We start from the raw sequence: 20872 nt of genomic DNA, 5'->3' as shown, positions 1-20872 counted from the left end.
CTTAAGTTTTTTTTCTTTTGCTGGTACATACTTATATATTTGTATAGAACAACTTACTCTTATTTGTACCTGTGCTTTTTTTTTTTTTTTTGCTATGAGTTTAACTACTAAATATAGGATAATAGCATGTCCCATTTCCATACCTTGGTACTTAGACCACTCAATAAAGAGAAAAAAAAAAAAGCTTTCTCGTTTAAAAAAATAAACAGAAAAAAAAAAAAAACGCGCTTACCTATCTATTCCTCAAATCAGAAAATGATAAAATTCAAATCAGGTCAGAAGCCTACTTCTATGTTTCCATGTATACAACCCACTGGATCCATTTAACCCTGAACCCCTCATGTCTATCCTGTTGTTGGGCAATCATTTCCTACATCCCCATCAAAAAACACATCTCCACACACGTATGCTGCTTCTTCTGTGTGCCATTTTTCCTTTCTTCAGAATGTATTGGTTTCCCTCAGCACTAGTATTGCTGTCCAGTTCCAGGGTGGCTGCCTTCCCTTGAAGAGTCCTGTGTAAGCCTCCTTTGCATGCGCATTCCTGACCAGGATTTGAGACAAATGCACGCTGTTTGCTAGTGCATTGTATGCATCCTAGTAACACACAGGCATGCAGCATTGGATGACAAACTTGTGCTGTCATTTGTGTCCTGGTGCTCAGTGCATGTTGTCTCCAACAGGACATTTAGGGTAAGGGTGCTCTTCGATGTGGGGCCGTTGGCATCAATGAATGATACTTGTAAGTGTAAAGTGTTGGGGAATGTTTTATTAATGCACTAGAACTCCTATAAAAGTCAGGGTTTAATACTGCTTTAGGTAGAAGAGAGATATTTTTTTTTTTTTTTTACACAATTGTAAATGCAAATTTACACAATTGTAAATAACCTGAAAGTAATTTCTACCACTAAGCTTCTTTTTTGTATAATTTTTCTAGATGGCTTTTGCTTTTCTGCTCCCTTGTCAACGTATCATCCTCGGCTATCTATAGGGAAGACTTCGACAAACCAGACACAGAATTCCCGTTTAAATGAGAATGATGTTATGTGTCACTCCTTCAAAAATTCAAGAGATGCTTCCAAAGACTCTAAAGAAAAGTTTTGCAGAAATGAACTGTTGTGTAACACTCAGCTGATGGGCACATCAAAAAAAGATGGACGACTATCTGATGAGGCATTTTCTGGTGAAATGGTTGATCATGATTCAGAGACTAAAATGGAAAAAGAGAGGAAGAAAAGTGGTCTTCCTAGGGTGCCTAAGATTGGGGACCATATTTCTTCCTTCATTTCTGAGCAGGCTTTGATCCACTGTTCGGGTAGCAGTGAAAAGTCTTCACATACTCTTCAGACCTCTCTGTTAAGTAGTTGTAACCATGGGAGTGATTCATTTGTTAAATCGCTTGGCTCTGAGGATGACAAATGTGTCAAAGATGCAAGCAGGCTTGATGAAAATGTAAAGACTATGCTACCTGCAAGTTTAAATCGAGCAAAACGTAGTGATTCTGCAGTGACACCAGCTACTACTTTGAATGTCTTGTGCAGCTGCTCTTCTTTACATCCCGCAAATTTGTGTAAAATAGGTTCTTCTTCCCCAGTTCCTTCACAGCATCTCCCCACTTCCATGTACAACATCAAAGGACAAAGCAAGGACAGTGATAAGATAAAGACCACGGTAACCCCAACTTGTGAGCCTCCTTTTGAGGTGTTGAAGGAACAGCATAATTCTACACAATTTGGCAACCAAATCCATGACTTTAAAGGAAAAGAAATTGGCAAGCTGGATGAAAAAGCCGAAGTCTTATATTCACATTTTCTGCAGGAAGTTTCTAACCGTGAACTTAAAAGAGTGGAGGTGTTTAGGGAGAAGGGGTCTGTAATTTGCTGTAACTCCTCCATAAAAAGTCAAGGTGTATCTGATTCGTTGATAGACACTCCTGGGGTTAATTCTTTAGAAAAAAGAACCTCTATATCTACAAAAGATACTGGTACTACCTACTGCAGGCAAAGCGACCAATTTAAAGAAAAATGTAAGGTCTCTGGATTTTTAGATTCTCATCAGCACACGGGACATCCTCTTGCAAACCTCTCAGAACAGAAAGTGAAGCATTTAGAAATCACTGATTTTAGGTCTTCACAAATGGATGGATTATCAGCACAACATTTCACGAGTCATGGAAAAGAGGAAGCAAAGAAACTATGTGCGGAACCAAAGACTTTGGGTTCCAACAAAGCCCTTTCTGATTATACATATCCGTTTACTCACTCAGATGGCTGTGCTATGCAGAGCCTTATTAAATACAGTGGAAATTTTGAGAAAGAGGCAGCTTTTTGGAAAAGTAGTGACAAGAAAAGCCCTTTTGGGGGACTTGGAAGCATGAGGTCAGACGAATCTCAAGTAAAAGCTGCAAAGGGGCAAAGTGTGTCCCATCAAGATGTTAAGAGAGATCCAGATAGACCTGGAAGTACTAAATCATTTACAAAGGATACAGTGGGTTTCCAAGGAGAAGTAGAAGTGCGTAATCCACCCGTCGGAATTGCTGTAGCTGTTGCCCGACAGAAGGATAACAATGGAAATAAATCAGTCTCCTCTAAAGGTAGGATCATTTTGTTTCTTTGATAGTGTAATATCTTATGTTACTGCTTCATATGTATTCCAACTGACTGATTTAGTTAAAGTGTATGTCAGGCTTTGGATATTTGGGTTTTAAAACTTGTCTGTTTTTTTTTTTTCCTATACTCACTACTGTTCCCAACCGTAGCGAGGTAAAGTTCAAAAATAGAATTTCGGCATATCTGGAGTACCTCCTAGAATGCTAAAACGTGTTCAGTTTCCGATCAGGCTACATTGATACCCCAGGTCACCATTGGAGGGGAAATGGCAATGTTCAGGGGAACTGGGACAGTGGTCAATTTGAAAATGAAGCATCTAAGCTCACCCCAAAATGAGAAAAATAAAGTGGAGTTCCAAAAGCACATCACATGGGCAAAATTGACTGGGCCAACTGTGTATTGCCAGCATTTTGATGGAACAGAGCTGCATATTCTGTTACCCTTGAGGGGTAAAAAAAAAAAAGAAAAAAAAATTCCTGTTAAGAATTTTAAATGTATCGGTCTTTAGCAGAGACTGATTGTATCATTGGATGTTTCCAGATGTTCTCCCAGTCCTCCCTATCAAGCTGTAGGACCTCCTCCCGCAACCTAGAAATTACAGTAGTCTAGACCTTCATGAATATTAAAAAAGAATAGCGCGCAAATGCAAAAGAAATAACTACCAAATCTGAAGACAATCCATAAATAAAAATGGGGGTTTGGTCCCACCATATGGCCATATCGTGCTCAAGCCCACTACTGCGTCAAAGTACCCCATTATCAGTGGGTCCTACACTATCCATGAAAAAGAGATGAATCCAGCCTTTCTAACCCTTGGAGATAATACTCCTTGCTGGGAAGGATGTGCAAATGCACTACAGGGGACTCCTTCTATATCCACTTGATGGTGGACACTGATTGAGTACAGGTGTGTGTGGGGGGGTGGGGAGGGTTGCTCAACCTCGATAGTCTGGTCAGACCGAATACATAATAAACAGGCAAAAAATTTGGGGGAGCATACCCATGTATTTCTAAAGCTGCTGCAGCTATGAACCAAAAGACATGTATATTAAAAAAGACCTTCATGAATGCTGGGTAACAGGGCTTTGTATATTGTGGATAAAGGCTTAGTTAGGCAGTCATCTCACAGGAGACTTTCCAGCCCAGAGGAGTTGAGAGATAATAGATATACCAAATTGGGCTCGGTACTCATGGCATGGCTGTAAGTACTGAAACAGGTAGGAGTTGAGGAGGGTTTATTGCCGCTTCATGGTATCAAAGGGTTTCAGTGTACGGTTTTCAAAAGATTTTGAGATACTTAATCCCATTGGAAGCCTCAATGGTATGGTCCGGAAAAGAGAAAAATTCTGGGAGCGTAGGGTTTAGCCATAGAGAGGTAAACAGGGATTGCTGATGAGGTACCTCCGAATGCATTCAATTCCAAGCCCTGATAAGCGCATTAATGGAAGGCATCAGAGGCAGTGGGGTGCTGGCACTTCTATATAGGAGATTCACAAGAACCTCATAGGAGCCTAGATAGGCAGCCTCCAGCACCACCACGGCTGTAGCATCATTGGATACCAACAATCTGTGGGCATGTGAAAAAAAGCAATAAAATAGGCACACAGATCAGGGCAGGCAGGTCCGCCTTGCATCCAGGGCCACTGAAGTTCAGCTAGTCTGATTTGAGGATGACGGGGGGGGCACTCTGTGATCATTCCAGAGTCCAGAGAGAAGAACGGTCAGCTGGGTTTACAACAGCTGACTGTTGTTCTCTCTCAGTGGGGAGCGATCGCAGGGGTCAGGCGGCAATCGGAGCCGCCTGCACCGTGCGTTGGAGTCCCTGCTGCCGAAAGCACGCCCCCCTCTAGCTGCAGGTGCACGACCGACGTAGATCTACGTCGGTTTGCTCAGGAGGGCCAGCCTGCCACAGTAAATTGGTGGCGGTTGGTCCGGAACTAATTAAAGCAAATACGGCCAGGGAGAGGGGAACCCCTTTCTCCATCCCCCTTCCAACAGGGAATGGAGAGGAGAGCTTGTCACCCAGTTTAATTTGTACTTCAGGAGTTTTGTACTCTATCTCAAGACTTCCAGTACAGTGGACATATAAACCCAATCATAGCATGGTCCTCGTCGATTAGCTAGAACCTTGATTAGTGTTTTCAAAGCATAGTGCAGTAGCGAAAAAGGTCTATAGGAGGCACATTGTGTTGGGTCCTTAGGACAATGAGGTTGATTTATTAAAGGCAAATATACTGTGCTCTGCAAGTTTATTTGCTCCAGAACTTAGTAAAAGAGGTAAAGCTTGACTTTGCAAAGAATACCCAATCACATGCAAGGAAAATAAAGCATTTTTGTTTGCACACGATTGGATGATAGAAATCAGCAGAGCTTCCCCTCAAATCTAGAGCAACTGCACTTGAAGTGCACTTACGGTGCACAGTGTATTTGACTTTAGTAAATAAACTTCATTATGTGCTTAATGCATGGGGAGAGGTAAGGTCAGGCAAGCCAAAACTCTCAATATGCAGGTTATGTAACCTTGGTACCAGGACGTTTGCATGTTGCTTATACCAATCCCCAGGATTGGGGCTTTTGTTCGAAAACGATTGAATAGTGGTCTTAATCTTAGACAAATTCTCTGCTAAAAGAAAACCTTTTTATTTGTGTTGCAGTAGGAAAGATTTCTCTTTCTATTGGGTAAAGTAAAGTAGATGTTTGCTTTGAGCATTGCAGTTATTCTATGTTACATAGGTCGCACTAATGTGATATTATAATCCGTTAATTTTGGATTTATTTTAGGGCTTAAAGCGGTATTAAACCCAAATGTTTTTTTTTTTTTTTTTTGCAGCGTAGCAATTCTTAGATGTAACGTCTGTATTCGTCTTTTTATTAGGCTGTCTTTCTATTGTTTCCATCTGGTGAACCAGCCAACAAGTCTGTTTTTCAAATGCACAGCTTTTTCAGCTCTCCAGCAGAAGGGATCAGTTAACATGGATGAGGCAAACAACTTGGTGTTTGTAACCCCCCCCCCAAAAAAAAAATAGATCCTGGTTCCTTAAACCATGTATAATGGCACAGTGCTTGTGCTTTGTAATTTGCCCCCTTGTTTAATCTAAAAAACCTGGTTGATCCTGTCTGGTTCTACACTTCCCTCTGTAAACTGACTATGGTTTATCGTGGCTGCAGAGCCCTGACCCTGTGTCTGTTTTCATGCCTCCGTCATCTGCAGCTCCCCTCTCAGCTCTCCCCCCTCCCCTCCCCGCCTCTCAGCTATTCTGAGCCACTCTGCTCCCCGCCCCTTTCCTTCCTGCTGCTAGAATACCTGTATAATAAACATACCACCCCTCTGTTAGCTAAGGATATGTGTCCTAGTGTCTGTGCTGGAAAAAAGAAATGCAGAATTATACCTTATATCAGAGCATCTCCTGGTGCTCACGTTACTGCTCGGCTCTCTCTGCTCCTCCCAGCTGACATCAGCGGGAGTTCTTGGACCCGCCCGCTACAACGGTCAGCCTGGGAGAGGAGAGAGCCAAGGAGTCACGTGAGCGCCAGGAGACACTCTGATATAGGGTATAAATAGGCATTTTTTTTTTTCCAGCACAGACACTAGGACACATATCGTTAGCTAACAGAGGGAATGGTATGTTTATTATACAGTGGCTTCACAACCACTTTAACATTGGCAGGGGTGAATAAAATGATCAGCTTTTATTTATTCATGCAAAACTTTTATCCCAAAATGAAAACAACGTTTGCTGCAAGTGATTATAAGGCCTCATGCACACTGGACGTTTTTACAGCTGCTTTTAGCAGCGTCAGACGTTTTTTTTTTGCAGCTGCAGAACGCCCATCCATGTTATTCCATGGCCTCATGCACACATAGAGCTTTTAGGAGCTCCAAGTGGCATAGGCGTTTTACAGCTCCAAAAAAAACCCAGGAACTGTGGGTTCAGGAGCTCCAGCGTCAAGCTGCAAAAAACGTCTGACGCTGCTAAAGGCTCCATAAGGCTCCATAACGTTGCTTAACGTGCGTTAAGCCACGTTATACGTTTTTTTTTCTTCCATTCAAAATCAATGGTTCCCTATGGGAGCCTATTGATTTGAATGGAAGTCACACCGCAGGTCGGATCAGGGTGATCCGACTTGCGGTGCGACCTGCACTGTGAGAATCTTGAGGGGGAACTCCACGCCAAAATGGGGAAAAAAACGGCGTGGGGTTCCCCCCCAGGTTCCAAACCAGGCCCTTCGGGTCTGGTATGGAATTTGAGGGTAGCCCCGCGCCGGAAAAACGGCGTGGGGTCCCCCCCAAAATCCATACCAGACCCTTATCCGAGCATGCAGTCCGGCATGCCAGGAAAGGGGAGGGGACGAGCGAGCGGCCCCACCCCCCCTGGATCATACCAGGCCACACACCCTCAACATGGGGGGGGGGGGGTGTGGGTGCTTTGGGGCAGGGGGGGCTCTGCACCCCGCACCTCAAAGCACCTTGCCCCCATGTTGATGAGGACAAGGGCCTCATCCCCACAACCCTGGCCGGTGGTTGTGGGGGTCTGCGGGCAGGGGGCTCATCGGAATCTGGAAGCCCCCTTTAACAAGGGGGCCCCCCCAGATCCCGGACCCCCTCCCTATGTGAATGGGTATGGGGTACACTGTACCCCTACTCATTCACCTCATAAAATGCAGTGTATGGAAATAACGACAGGAGACGTTTTGGAAAATTTATTAAAAATCTTCATCCGGCTCTTGTCCTCTCCGGGGGTCTTCTGCTGTCTTCTCCTCTCCGAGGGTCTTCTGCTCTTTTGCTGTCCGCCCTTCTTGTCTTCTCCTCTCCGGGGGTCTTCTGCTGTCTTCTCCTCTCTGGGGGTCTTCTGCTGTCTTCTCTCCGAGGGTCTTCTGCTCTGTGGCTGTCCGCCCTTCTTGTCTTCTCCTCTCCTCTCCGGGGGTCTTCTGCTGTCTTCTCCTCTCCGAGGGTCTTCTGCTGTCCGCCCTTCTGCTGTCCAATCTTCTTGTCTTCTCCTCTCTGGTCTTCTGCTCTTTTGCTGTCGGCTGTCCTTCTTCCTCCGGTCCTCCTCCGACGTCTCCAGCGATTATGCCGGCCTCTGGTCTCTGCAGCTTATTATATAGCCATTCAGGGCGTGGCCGCCAGATGATGTCATCGGGAGACCACGCCCACTTGTGTCACAGATGACGTCATCTGTGACACAAGGGGGCGTGGTCTCCCGATGACGTCATCTGGCGGCCACGCCCCGAATGGCTATATAATAAGCTGCAGAGACCAGAGGCCGGCATAATCGCTGGAGACGTCGTCGGAGGAGGACCGGAGGAAGAAGGACAGCCGACAGCAAAAGAGCAGAAGACCAGAGAGGAGAAGACAAGAAGATTGGACAGCAGAAGGGCGGACAGCAGAAGACCCTCGGAGAGGAGAAGACAGCAGAAGACCCCCGGAGAGGAGAAGACAAGAAGGGCGGACAGCAAAAGAGCAAAAGACCCTCGGAGAGAAGACAGCAGAAGACCCCCGGAGAGGAGAAGACAAGAAGGGCGGACAGCAGAAGGGCAGACAGCAGAAGACCCTCGGAGAGAAGACAGCAGAAGACCCCCGGAGAGGAGAAGACAAGAAGGGCGGACAGCAAAAGAGCAGAAGACCCTCGGAGAGAAGACAGCAGAAGACCCCCGGAGAGGAGAAGACAGCAGAAGACCCCTGGAGAGGAGAAGACAAGAAGGGCGGACCGCAAAAGAGCAGAAGACCCTCGGAGAGGAGAAGACAGCAGAAGACCCCCGGAGAGGACAAGAGCCGGATGAAGATTTTTAATAAATTTTCCAAAACGTCTCCTGTCGTTATTTCCATACACTGCATTTTATGGGGTGAATGAGTAGGGGTACAGTGTACCCCATACCCATTCACATAGGGAGGGGGTCCGGGATCTGGGGGGGCCCCCTTGTTAAAGGGGGGCTTCCAGATTCCGATGAGCCCCCTGCCCGCAGACCCCCACAACCACCGGCCAGGGTTGTGGGGATGAGGCCCTTGTCCTCATCAACATGGGGGCAAGGTGCTTTGAGGTGCGGGGTGCAGAGCCCCCCCTGCCCCAAAGCACCCACACCCCCCCCCCCCATGTTGAGGGCGTGTGGCCTAGTATGATCCAGGGGGGGTGGGGCTGCTCGCTCGTCCCCTCCCCTTTCCTGGCATGCCGGACTGCATGCTCGGATAAGGGTCTGGTATGGGATTTGGGGGGGACCCCACGCCGTTTTTTCGGCGCGGGGCTACCCTCAAATTCCATACCAGACCCGAAGGGCCTGGTTTGGAACCTGGGGGGGAACCCCACGCCGTTTTTTTCCCCATTTTGGCGTGGAGTTCCCCCTCAAGATTCTCACAGTGCAGGTCGCACCGCAAGTCGGATCTGTGACTTCCATTCAAATCAATAGGCTCCCATAGGGAACCATTGATTTTGAATGGAGGCAGAAAAAACGCTGCTAACAGCTACTGTGGCCAAACGTGCAATAACGCTAGTAGAAAAAGCTACTGAAAGCACGTTTTTACAGCTGCTGTTTCCCGGCGTTATGTAAACAGCTTTGGAGCACGTTTTTATGACGCCCTGTGTGCATGGAGCCTAAAGTGTGAGCTGGAGTTGGGCTTCAATTGTTTTAGTGGTTCTAAATCTGCTAATACATTTAACATTACCCTCCCCACAGACTGACAATGCTGCTGTCTGCTGTGCCCCCTGTACTCTGTCTTCCAGGGTGGTCTCACTAATACAGGAGGAGTATTACTGGACAGATCACCAGGTGAAAACAGATGGAAAAAGCCAAAGAAAAGAAAACCGATGCAGCCATCCTATCTGATTAGTTAGCTGCAATATGATACATTTTTGCTTTTGGGTTTATTACCGCTTTAATTTATGGGCATGTGCAAATTACATAAACGTGTTCGGGAAATGTATTCTCAATGAAAACCAAGGAAATACAAATGGATTCCAAAATAGCAATTTTTAAATCTATATCTGTACTTTAGGGTAGACCACAGAACCAAAAAGATGTAATGTGCCGAACAGAGTCATCGCCAAAATGGAAAAAAATGCTCTTGGGACTCGAGGGAATTTTGGGGGGAAAAAGGCCTGGGGGCTCAAATAATTAAAAAGAAACTCCAGAAAGAGCCTGTGTTTAGCTTTGGGGGGGGGGGGGAGGAAAGAGTAGTAGCTAACTTAAAGTGGTTGTAAACTCTTACATCTATCCAGTGACGTGACTGGCCTCAGGTGATACATAGAGATCAAACATTCTCCTACATAAGTTGTACCTGTTTATTTGCAGTCGTCTCTTCCTCACATCTGTTCAAATTGCAAAATTTCAACATCCTTTCTGAGCCGTTAGAAAAAAGGGGATGGACAGCTGAAATTACACTTTGCAGAACTCAGTGAGAAGAGATCTGAGAGCTGATTGGAGGGGAGAGAGACACCCCCTTCACACAGCACACAGGAACAGAGCTGAGGCTGTCAATCAGCTGGAGCTCTCTTCCGTCACCTTTTTTTTTTCTCTTGGTGTCAGGAAAACTTGTCAGAAGTGACTCAGGGTAACTGCAGATGAATGGAGTAGCAGACAGAAATGGCACTTAGTGCTTTTAGTTGAGACAAGTACTCACTAAAGAGCTAAAGAGGGATATGCTTTGTTCATATGTCATGTCTGATGTTTACAACCACTTTAACAGCTGTGACTTCCTTTACTGGGTAGGCTGCTGCAAAATCAGATCTGACTCTGGATTTCATGTACTGCCTGCACAGTTCAAGTCCCTGCTCTTTGCAGCATGTTTTGTCCTGTAGCAAGGATGTTGCATCTGTTAAAAACAAATTCCCAACTTCAATGGAGAAAGTGTGCTTCTGGTTTGAATCCCTGGGCATGTGCCAGTCAACTTCCTCCTGTCACTGCATCACTGAGCTCATTGCTGCATATGCTTGGAAGACAGAGCTGTATCATATAGACAATCGTAGTAATAAATGGCTTTACACAGGTATATGGTGTTCTCCATATGTGAGTTAATGCAGGCGTGGCGTATACACGCAAATTGATGACCGAAAATGTGAAATATGAACTGTGCAAGAAAAACTAGCAATGATTATAATAATCTAGCTAGCGAAGTATAGATAAGAGTTGATAGATATGGAACCTTCTGTGGCCAAGATAATTTTTAGTCATTTTGGTATCAGTAAATCTTGCTTCAAAATATTATACCTGTTAGGCATGGAGCAAGAATATTGTACAGCTGCTTAACCACTTTCCACCCAGCAACGTATTGGTATGTCAATAGATGGGAAGGTTGATATCTAGGTCATGGCTGCAGCGATGATCAAGATATTTTTTTTTTTTTGGGCTGTCGATTCCCTTCAATGTAAGAGTAATCCTAGTAGTGAAGAAGCCACTGGATTGCTTTTACAGGTGCCAGAAGGGGATCTCACCCCCCTCCCGCCTTTACTGGGCTCTCTAGTGCAATTGGGGAGCCCGGTAAGTATGTGACCAGCGGAATACAGTTCCTGGGACACAGTGAGAGGAACTAATGATGTTCTTTTCCACTGTGTGATGTCAGAAAACTGGAAGCGACGAGGATGTTGCCACTTTTGCTTTCGGTCTCATGTAAACAAGCTGTTACCAGTTTAAACAAGCATCTGATCAAACTGATCTTAGTTTGATCAGATGCGTTGGAGGGCCGAGGAGAAATCTGGTGTCTAATAACACTTTAGAGCTCTCCATAAAAAGGACCTGTCACTGCCCATGCTATTAAACAGATTTTGTTCATCACTTCTGATAGTGATAAGAGATTTAGAAATGTAAAAAAATTATTTAAATAAAATGTTTTTTTTTTTTTTTTTTTTTTTAAAGCACCCTGTTTTCATGCCCAAAGGGAACACATATGTAGGTTGCCCCTGCATATGTAAACAGTGTTCGCACCACATTTGCGAGGTATTGCCATGTTATAATGAGAGCAATTATTCTAGCACAAAATCTTCTGTGTAACTCTAAACTGGTAATCTTTAAAGGCTTGTAAAGTGGCGCCTATGGAGATTTTTTTAAGTACCATAGTTTGGCGACATTCCACGAGCGTGCGCAATTTTAAAGCATGACATGTTTGGTATCTGTTTACTTGGCTTACCATCATCTTTTAAACCTTACCAAACAAATGTGTATTCTATTCTTATTTTCCAAAAATCATCCATATGCATACTACCTAATAACTAGAGCTGCACGATTCTGGGAAAAATGAGAATCACAATTTTTTTTGCTTAGAATAAAGATTATGAAGAACTTCTTTTTTTTATTTGAAAGATTTACAACCCCTGAAAATTGGGTTATCAAACAAGACTGCAATAAAATAAGACCTAATAATCTCTACTTCAGTCAACTGTAATGAAATGTAATGTGTAAATAAATAAAAAAAAAAAAAAAAATTACCATTAAGTTATATTAGGGACTTTATTTTATTTATTTATTTTTTTAGTCCTCACCGATTACCGACACTTACCACAACTTTTGTGTTTACACTTCAGCTGTCAGCAATGGTGCAAAGCACTGAAAAGTTATTTACAAAAAACATTTTTTTAATTTTGCGCTTCAATGTGAAACGTGTAAAAATATTAAACCAAACAAAAAAAAAAAAGTTAGTTATCAATAGTTTATAAAATGTTTCACAGTATCAATTAACCCCTTTATAGTAGTGATTAACTTCTCTTTTTGTACTATAAAGGGCTAATTTTAGTTTTTTTAACCCCTTTATGAGAGGGGATAGATAAAAAAGCATGCTGCTGCTACTAAACGTCTTAGGCCTGGTTCACACCTGTGTGCTTTTTGCAGAAACGCACTACAGTTCATTTAACATGATTTTATCCCAAAAAGAGAACTTTTTAAAGTTTTAGCTGGAGTTTGACTTCAATTTGTTTTATTTTAATCTGCTAGTACATCTAAAACTCCCTCCCGACTGACATTACTGTTGTCCAAAGGTGCCCCTTTGCTCATTCATCCAAGGTGGGGGGCATAATACAGGAAGTGTTACTCGTCCGATCACCAAGTGCAAACCGAGGGGAATAAAGCCTAAAAAAAAACCCATGATGCAGCCATCACATCGAAGGATCAGTAAGCTGAAATGTAATCCGTTTTTGGATTTAATACCCGAGCTGGTCTTCGGGACCGAGGTGCCACCAACTTGACCGTGGGATGTTGACTGTGCTCTGTGGGATAAGCTGTACTTTCTGACTGGTCCTGCAGCGGGAGAGGGGGGAGGGGGGGGAGGTACAACTCAATAATGGCAGAGGAGGGGAGAGGATAAGCAGAAGTTTCACTTTGAGGTCCGTTGCACATGAAAATAATAATTTAATGATGTTTGCTTATACGCAGGATCTTTTTGACGGAAAGTAAGGTGCATAAGCAAATAGATAAGTAAAATTCAATGCCAATGTTGTAATATATTCATTTTTTCTATTCACGTAAACGTGTATGTGTGTAAATTACAGCCTCACTGTTTAGGAGAAATTTAGAAATCAAAATTTGTGATTTCATTACTCCAATTTAAAAAATAGCAGCTTCTCTCGACTGGAGGGGGTCTAAATCCAGGGACACGTCACATCCTGCCTTCGCACTCTACATCTATGAAAAACTACAGTTTCCCCTCATGCATAGCTGTAGCATGAGAAGTAAGTGCATGAATGGGGAGGAATATGGGCAGGTAAATTAGGCATGTATTTCTTGTATTTTGTCTTGTTTTTCTAAATGAGCTTGTGTACTTATACACAATACACGTATACAGGGCATATTGGCTACCAGTCTTACAAAACTTATGTCACGGGCAAGGAAGCCTGTGATTCAAATAATGCACCTAAATTTTTGCAGAGAAAACGGACTGGGGGAAAAATGAACACAACCTTTGCCAAAGGTATAAAGCCACCACAGCACTTACACAGAAAGTGGAGTTCTTCTTTTAAATATAATTTTAAGCTGAGTTTTAAAAATTGGTGGACAGGCAGGCTTTTTAATGCAGAAGAGACATGCTTTGTCTATCTTGCATTAAAGCACCTTACCTGCCTGTCGACCCCTGTATCGTAAGATGCACAAGCGCAGTTCACTGCACAAATTCCGCAATGCCGAATCTGACGTCCTCCCCACCTGGCCAATGACAGCGTGCGATGATCGGGACTCTGAAGCCAGCCGCCTGGCAAGGAGCTCCAGATCGTCACTGGATTCTAGGTGAGTATAGTTAACATGAACAGGTTTACAAGTAAACAGTTACAATATTGGGAATATTTACTAAAACTGGACTGGAGCAGATATGCATAGTAACCAATATGATTCTAGCTTCATCTTGTTAAGCTTTAAAAATGAAAGATAGATCTTATTGCCATGCTCAGGTGCTCCAGTAAATCCTCCTCATTGTTTTCTTGTAAATTCCCTTATTGAACATTTTTAAGGCTGCTAGACCTGGTTAATACAATAATAACACTTCAATGACCAGGTTTATGTGAGGGGTAAGGTTTTTCAAGAAATTTTCCTCTAGAAATTTGTTAGAATACCAGAATAACAGGGGGAAAAGAAAAATATGTTAGTTTAGAAAATAAGTAGAAATAGGTGTAATAATGTTATATGGTGAAACAAAAAATAAATGTAATTGGATTCTTGAAATTATCTTTAGATGTATGTCTTGGAAATGCAAAAAACAAATTTTTATTGCAGCTACTTTTATAATTTATTACATTGCCTCCTGTCAAATTTTAGCCCGGGGCTCCGTGTCTGAATGGACACAGGGAGCTGTGACTTGGCTCGGGTGCCCCCATAGCAAGCTGCTTGCTGGGGGGGTACTTAACAGGAGGGAGAGGCCAGGGTCACAGAAGAGGAGGATCCAGGCTGCTCTGTGCAAAACCACTGCATAGAGAATGTAAGTATAACATGTTTGTTATTTTTATAGGGAAAAAAATTAGACTTTACAATCGCTTTAATTGGTGAACGTGCACAACATCCTGTGTGGTCTTTCAGCTGTCATTATCTGTTATGTAATCTGTCATTATCTATTATGACTAGTGATATAGTGCAAATAACAAAGATGTGCAGTTACCACAGTACCAGTCAAATATGTTCTAGGCTGAAAACTTTGGGTGACATAGTTTGGCAGATCTCACTGTGAATGACTGGCAATAAAAAACATGCCTTTTCTCACTTATGTTGTATTTTCTGGAACAGACTGAGATCTGACTTAGCTAGTTGTGTTTTCTTTGTTTTGTTAACTTTCATTGGTCGTTTTTCTTTTCTTTAGGACATACAAATGATGAGAATGGGGATGAGCAAATTAGAAACTGCAATGAAAGAGTTTTAATAGAAAGAATGGACAGGGAACGTGCTGCATTGCTTCGGTAAGCATGTGTAAGGCTGATCATACAAAGATTGTCGCATCAAACAGGACATTGCGACCTCAGTCTATTTTCAGTCTATTTTCTCACATTGTGGTACCACCAGCACTCACTCTACTTTTCTGACAGGCAAATAAGTAAATAATAAACATAATAAAACATCTTTGCGTGGTAATGAAAGCTTCTTGAAGGGTTCATAATCGCCTACTAGTCCCTATTTAGTCCAGTAGTTCCCAGTTGTTGCAAGTGATATTCCAATATTTGGCATTACTGTGGAACTCTGTCATCAGTTTCCTTTTGTTTTTCTAGCTTTCCTCATCACCATGGTTTCTGAAAACTGCTTATTTCTTTACATGTAATCAGCATACCTGTTCTAAGCTTTGGTATTCAAATCCAATCTAACAGTACTGATTAGAGGCTGCTGTAGGTTCTTTATTGCACCCATTCTCATGTCACAGCTTTCTAGCAGTCCCTAGATGGTAATACTGAATCTGTGTATAAATCAATTTTACCTTATTTGGCCGACCGTTCACTGTCATACCATACCGGAGTAAGCTGTCAGCCAAATACTGTAGCTGCTGACTTTTAATATTAGGGCACTTACCTGTCCAGGGATCCTGCGATTTTTGGCACCCCAGGCGATTTTTCAATCGGCTCTCGAGTGCTGCTGCCGCCATTCCTTTTTTTTATCTTTTTGGGAGAAAAAAAACGTACTATTCAGTCACCCTGCACCATTGCACCCTATGCTATACTGATATTAAAACCATGCCTCACCTCTGGTATAACATACCTGTGGAATATATTGGCGATAACAGAAGCCAGCCAGAAAAAAAACTCCTAAAAAGTACAGGTGCTGTTCTGAGAACCTACATATGGCAGCCTGTGCAATGAATGTTAGCCCTCTGCAGCTAGAGGGGAACCAAAAACACCATTGTGTTGTACAAAAGAACAAACCACAAAAGATGCCTCTTAATCCAGTGCTGGAGGTTGATGGCTATACCTCAGAAAAGTCATAAAAATGTCTATGCCACGGTTGGTGCCAAGGCTGGTGCTAGGGGCGATCAAAGGGTGTATATGTTGCCGATGTCGCATGGGCATACACCCAATGGAAGGAATAACAGACCACTAGTTGAACCCATAAGGGTCAGTGATGTGGACAGGCCCCCAGTAGACCGGAGAGGGAATGCCAAATTGCCAGATGGTGCAGCTGGTGTAGTCGGGCAGTGCGCTGGGTGTGACATCACCAACAGAGAGCGATGTCGGACCAACTCACCACAACGAGGCTTAGGATGGAACGCAGATGGAAAGCTTACAGCAGGCTGTAGTCATGACCATGTGTTTTGGGCATGGCCCTTTATCAAATTGTGTGACTTGGAAAGTTTAAAAAGGAGCTATAGGGGGGAATGAAAATAAGGTCTAAAAGGCACAAAACATCCTTTTGGCTCTCGCAGCACCAAGCACCAGAACATTATCTTCTGTACAAATTACTATTTTTTAATAAGGCAGATAATAATAAATGACTAAACCTACATTTTAAAATAAACCCAAGCCTCGTTGTGGTGAGTCGGTCCAACATCGCTCTGTGTTGGTGACGTCACATCCAGCTCGCTGCCTGACTACACCAGCTGCACAAATTGAACAAACGATCGCTCCTGTGTCCTCTGATAACTGAGCAGAGAAAACTGTTGACTCTGCTTTAGTTTATGAAGGATAAGGAGCCTCTATCTTCCCTTGACTAATTTTCAGCTCTGAGGCTGCTGTGAAAGGGACTGGGGAATCTCCCTGATATCTCACCAAAGCCCACCAACAGGGCTGATAAAAAAAAAATGCAATAAATGATAAAAATTAAATTGTAATAAAAAAAACACCCCCAAAAAAAGGTTTGTGAGAATAATAAAATTGAATTGATAAAAAAGGAAATGCATAAAAAATAAACTAGTGACATCATCCACGGCCCCACTGACACCGCCCACTGCCCCATACCACCCTCCTTCCCTAGAAGCACTGTGAAAAATAAAAATATTAAAAAAAATAAATTGTAAAGAACTGAACTAAATAAAAACAAAAAACTACTGACACTGTTATCTTTCCCAGCCCCCGCCAATCATTGTGAGAAAAATATTATTACAAAATTCTGACATTGTTCATTGCTCTACTGACACCGTCCACTAGCCCCCAAAAAGCATGTTGAAAAAATAAAAAAATAAGTTGAAAAAATAATGAATAAAACAAATAAAATCATCAAAATGGAGAGCTGCTGACACTGTCCACTGCCCATCTGACACCATCCTGAACATACTACGCACCGCTGTGCACTCCACACTTCTCTACTGCACATACTACCTACCTCCATACACTCTGCACCACTCTCCTGCACATAACTACCCACCTCCATACACTCCGCACCACTCTCCTGCACATACTACCCACTGCAGTACACTCCACACCACTCTCCTGCACATACTACCCACCTCCATACACTCCGCACCACTCTCCTGCACATACTACCCACTGCAGTACACTCCACACCACTCTCCTGCACATACTACCCACCGCCGTACACTCTGCTCTACATACCCTATTTAACATGACCGAATTCTGCACAATGTAAGTCATCTCGGACTCTTTTAAACCACATCCCCTTTAAGCCATGCCCAATATTTTGCACAATTTAACATCTTGCTGACCGCCTCACGTACATATACTGCGGGGTGGCTGCTCTTCTGCGTGAAATCACGTACAGGTACATGGACCTGCCGATCATTCCTGACAGAGGCAGAGTGGCAGTCTGCCTATGTAAACAAGGCATAATGCCGTTCTGTGACATGGGGAAGATTGAGATCCTGTGTTTCTGCTAAACAGGAACATGGATCTGTCTTCCCACAGTTAAAGCAGCCCCCACACAGTTAGAAAACACTCCCTATGGACACCTTTAACCCCTTGATCACCCCTATTAACCCCTTCCCTGCCAGTGTCATTAGTACAGTGACATTGTATATTTTTTTAGCACTGATCACTGTATTGGTGTCACTGGTCCCCAAAAAGCGTCACTTTATTTTAGTTTTTAGTTTTTTATTTCAGGTACTTGTATAGCGCTGTCAATTTTCGAAGCGCTTTACATATACATTTTTCATTCACATCAGTCCCTACCCTCAAGGAGTTTACAGTCTAAGGTCCCTAACTCACATTCATACATACAAATAGTGCCAATTTTAGACCGGATCCAATTAACCTACCAGCATGTCACTTGGAGTCCAATTTGTCTGCCGCAGTGTTGCAGTCCCGCTATAAGTCGCTGATCGCCGCCATAACTAGTAAAAATAAAATTCCATTAAAACATCCCATAGTTTGTGAATACTATAACTTTTGCGCAAACCAATATACACTTAGGATATTTTTTTTTTTACCAAAACGTGTAGCCGAATACATATTTGCCTAAACTGATGAAGAAATTAGATTTTTTAAATGTTTTTTTATTGGATGCGTTTTACAGCAGAAAGTAAAAAATATATTTTTTTTTAAAAATTGTCAGTCTTTTTTTGTTTATAGCACAAAAAAATAAAAACCACAGAGTATATCAAATTCCACTAAAAGAAAGCTATAATTTGGGGGGGGGCAATAATTTTGTGTACCGCAGTGCCACATCGCAAAAAATGGCCTGGTCATGAAGTGGGCTAAACTTTCCGAAACGAAATTGGTTAAGCCACGCCCACATTTCACTTTTTTTTGTCAATGCCTAGGGCTTTTTATCTTGCACTTGGGCTCACTGATTTCATGATACGCCCCTGAGCTTCATGTTTTACATTGTCTGTCAGCAGTATTTTAACCCTTTCCATTCTTGGAATCCTTGGACTTCACAATAAATCTTTTTATTGCAAACTGTGGTAAAGACCTTTTTATGACTTTTCTGAGGAAAACCTTAAGGGGTTTTGTAGCAATAAAGAGCTTACAACAGCCTCTATTCCCAGGATAGCAGTAGGAATTGCAATGATAATGTTAAAATTGCTGATGCCCTATCTGGTGAATTCTATTGCAGAGAAAACAAAGATCTATCAGACATCTCCCCAATGCATCCAGCAGCCATTGGTCTGAGCTCTAATCTGATGGTAACAGGTGGTCCAGCACTTTCAGGACCTTGGACTTCTGATTCTACCTCACACTTGACAACTCATCCATGGCTTTCTAGTGGAGTATTGCCTTGTATGTGGCATGCTGACAATCCCTATGGTGAGTTATTACAGAAAATTCATTTTTAGGGTCTTTCAGTAAATTTACCTTTTATTGATTATATTTGTAATTATGCATGATAGCGTAACTTAAGTGTAAAAAAGTTTGGTGATGGTTCACACCGCTTTTGTTATCTAAAGTATTCTGGAAACCTGAAGACATTCAGTTTTGGTTATTTGCTAGGAAAAGCTTGGGCACAAGCTCTGAGTGTGAGTCAGGTTTTCCTTTTTGCAGCACCAAGGCCTCATTTACACGGCTGGTCGGGAGACCATAAGAAGCGGTGATGCATGTTTTTACCACCTACCTGAATTATGCAATGGTAGCTGGAGGGTGTAGTAGTGGGGGTAAATACAAAAAAAAAAATGATACAGCATATCCCATTTGGCAAATGGTAGCACTGCCTATCCTGACCCATTTGAATGAATGTGGCCTCCCCGTAACTGCAAACCAAAATGCTCTATCACTCTGTAAAAAAACTATCCACTGCAATTTATTTTTTAGAGGGGAGGTAAAGGGTGCCACATGGTGCCAGACGTCCCATTTGGTATGCAGCATTGAGGAAACAGGAAGGGTGAGCACTGAGCAGGGTCTACACTGGAGCAACTAGCAGAAGACACGTGGTGTGCAATATAAGTAACAGTAAAAAATATTTTTCATTTCTGTTATATTCAAAAGTATACTTTTTAGATCTATATTTTTTATGTTCAGATTCAAAATCTTCAGACTGGCTTTCCTTACTCTGCTATTCTTCTGCTAAAGAAACAGCTCCTTTAGAAAAGCAAACCTTAAATTAGAGCAGTTCGGCTAGTCATTCCACCTGTACACTAATGGCGAATTCCCTCTACTTCCTCCTTGTGTTTTGCTTTCCCCCTACTGCCTAATTTTCTTTAAGAAAAAAACTGTTCCACTGCATAATGTAGATAAGGAGGCTGGCCAGCAATTTCCCTACATGCGAAGACCGACGCTCTTGTACAGCAAATGATAGGCATCTGCTGGTCCCAGCAACTGAATCCGTAGATAGTTATGCACGAATGACTGGCACTAAGGTGGGGTGACAGCGAGGAGGGCAGTGACTGAGAACTGAAGGGTAAGAGACATATAAATTCCCAGTTCAGCTGTAGTCAACCAGATTGGGTGACATTCATCTGTCTATTGGTACCTTTGGTAGTTGAGGTCTAGTTAGTACTTGATCTGAAATTAGACACTAGAGATTGAGTGCTATAGAGGCATAATACCTGTTAATTTTGGTAAGCTAGCACAAAAGCAAACCCCCCCGTCTCATGTTTGATTTTAAACCACAGTGACTGTCTTGCCTCCTCATTTTAAGAATTGTTTAACTCTAAAAGAAAGAAGAATAAACCTTGTTGATGATTCTGCCAGAAATATTGTCCACTTTTTCCTGTCCTAGGTTGAAAGTGCTTGTCATCCTAGGACAGGAGACTTGTTTCTGACAGGATCACCTGTTGAAATAAAGGGAAGAAAATAATGCAGCCTCGCATGTCAGGGCTGGTATGTAATCTGGAAAAATGATATACAAAGTACCGTATATACTCGAGTATAAGCCGAGTTTTTCAGCACATTTTTTTGTGCTGAAAACGTCCCCCTCGGCTTATACTCGAGTCAAGGAAAAAAATGTCCTCTCCGACGGGTTTAAGGTTTAAAAATGGCGCCGCCCGTCGCATAC

At 42.8% G+C, this 20872-nt stretch overlaps 1 protein-coding gene across 1 annotated transcript in view; it reads left to right on the top strand.

Moving 5' to 3' along the window:
- TNRC18 (trinucleotide repeat containing 18) overlaps positions 1–20872 on the top strand; it is a 399546-nt gene that overhangs the window by 65645 nt on the left and 313029 nt on the right. The window contains exons 4-6 of the mRNA XM_082260849.1: positions 937–2592; positions 14868–14964; positions 18998–19188. Of these exons, the coding sequence (XP_082116975.1) occupies positions 937–2592; positions 14868–14964; positions 18998–19188 (1944 nt within the window). The remainder of the gene's footprint in view (positions 1–936; positions 2593–14867; positions 14965–18997; positions 19189–20872) is intronic.

Source organism: Pelophylax lessonae (assembly GCF_965119305.1).
Source record: "Pelophylax lessonae genome assembly, chromosome: 6".
NCBI lineage: Eukaryota > Metazoa > Chordata > Amphibia > Anura > Ranidae > Pelophylax > Pelophylax lessonae.
The sequence above is the reverse complement of the archived record's forward strand: the minus strand, read 5'-3'. Positions and strand labels throughout refer to the sequence as shown.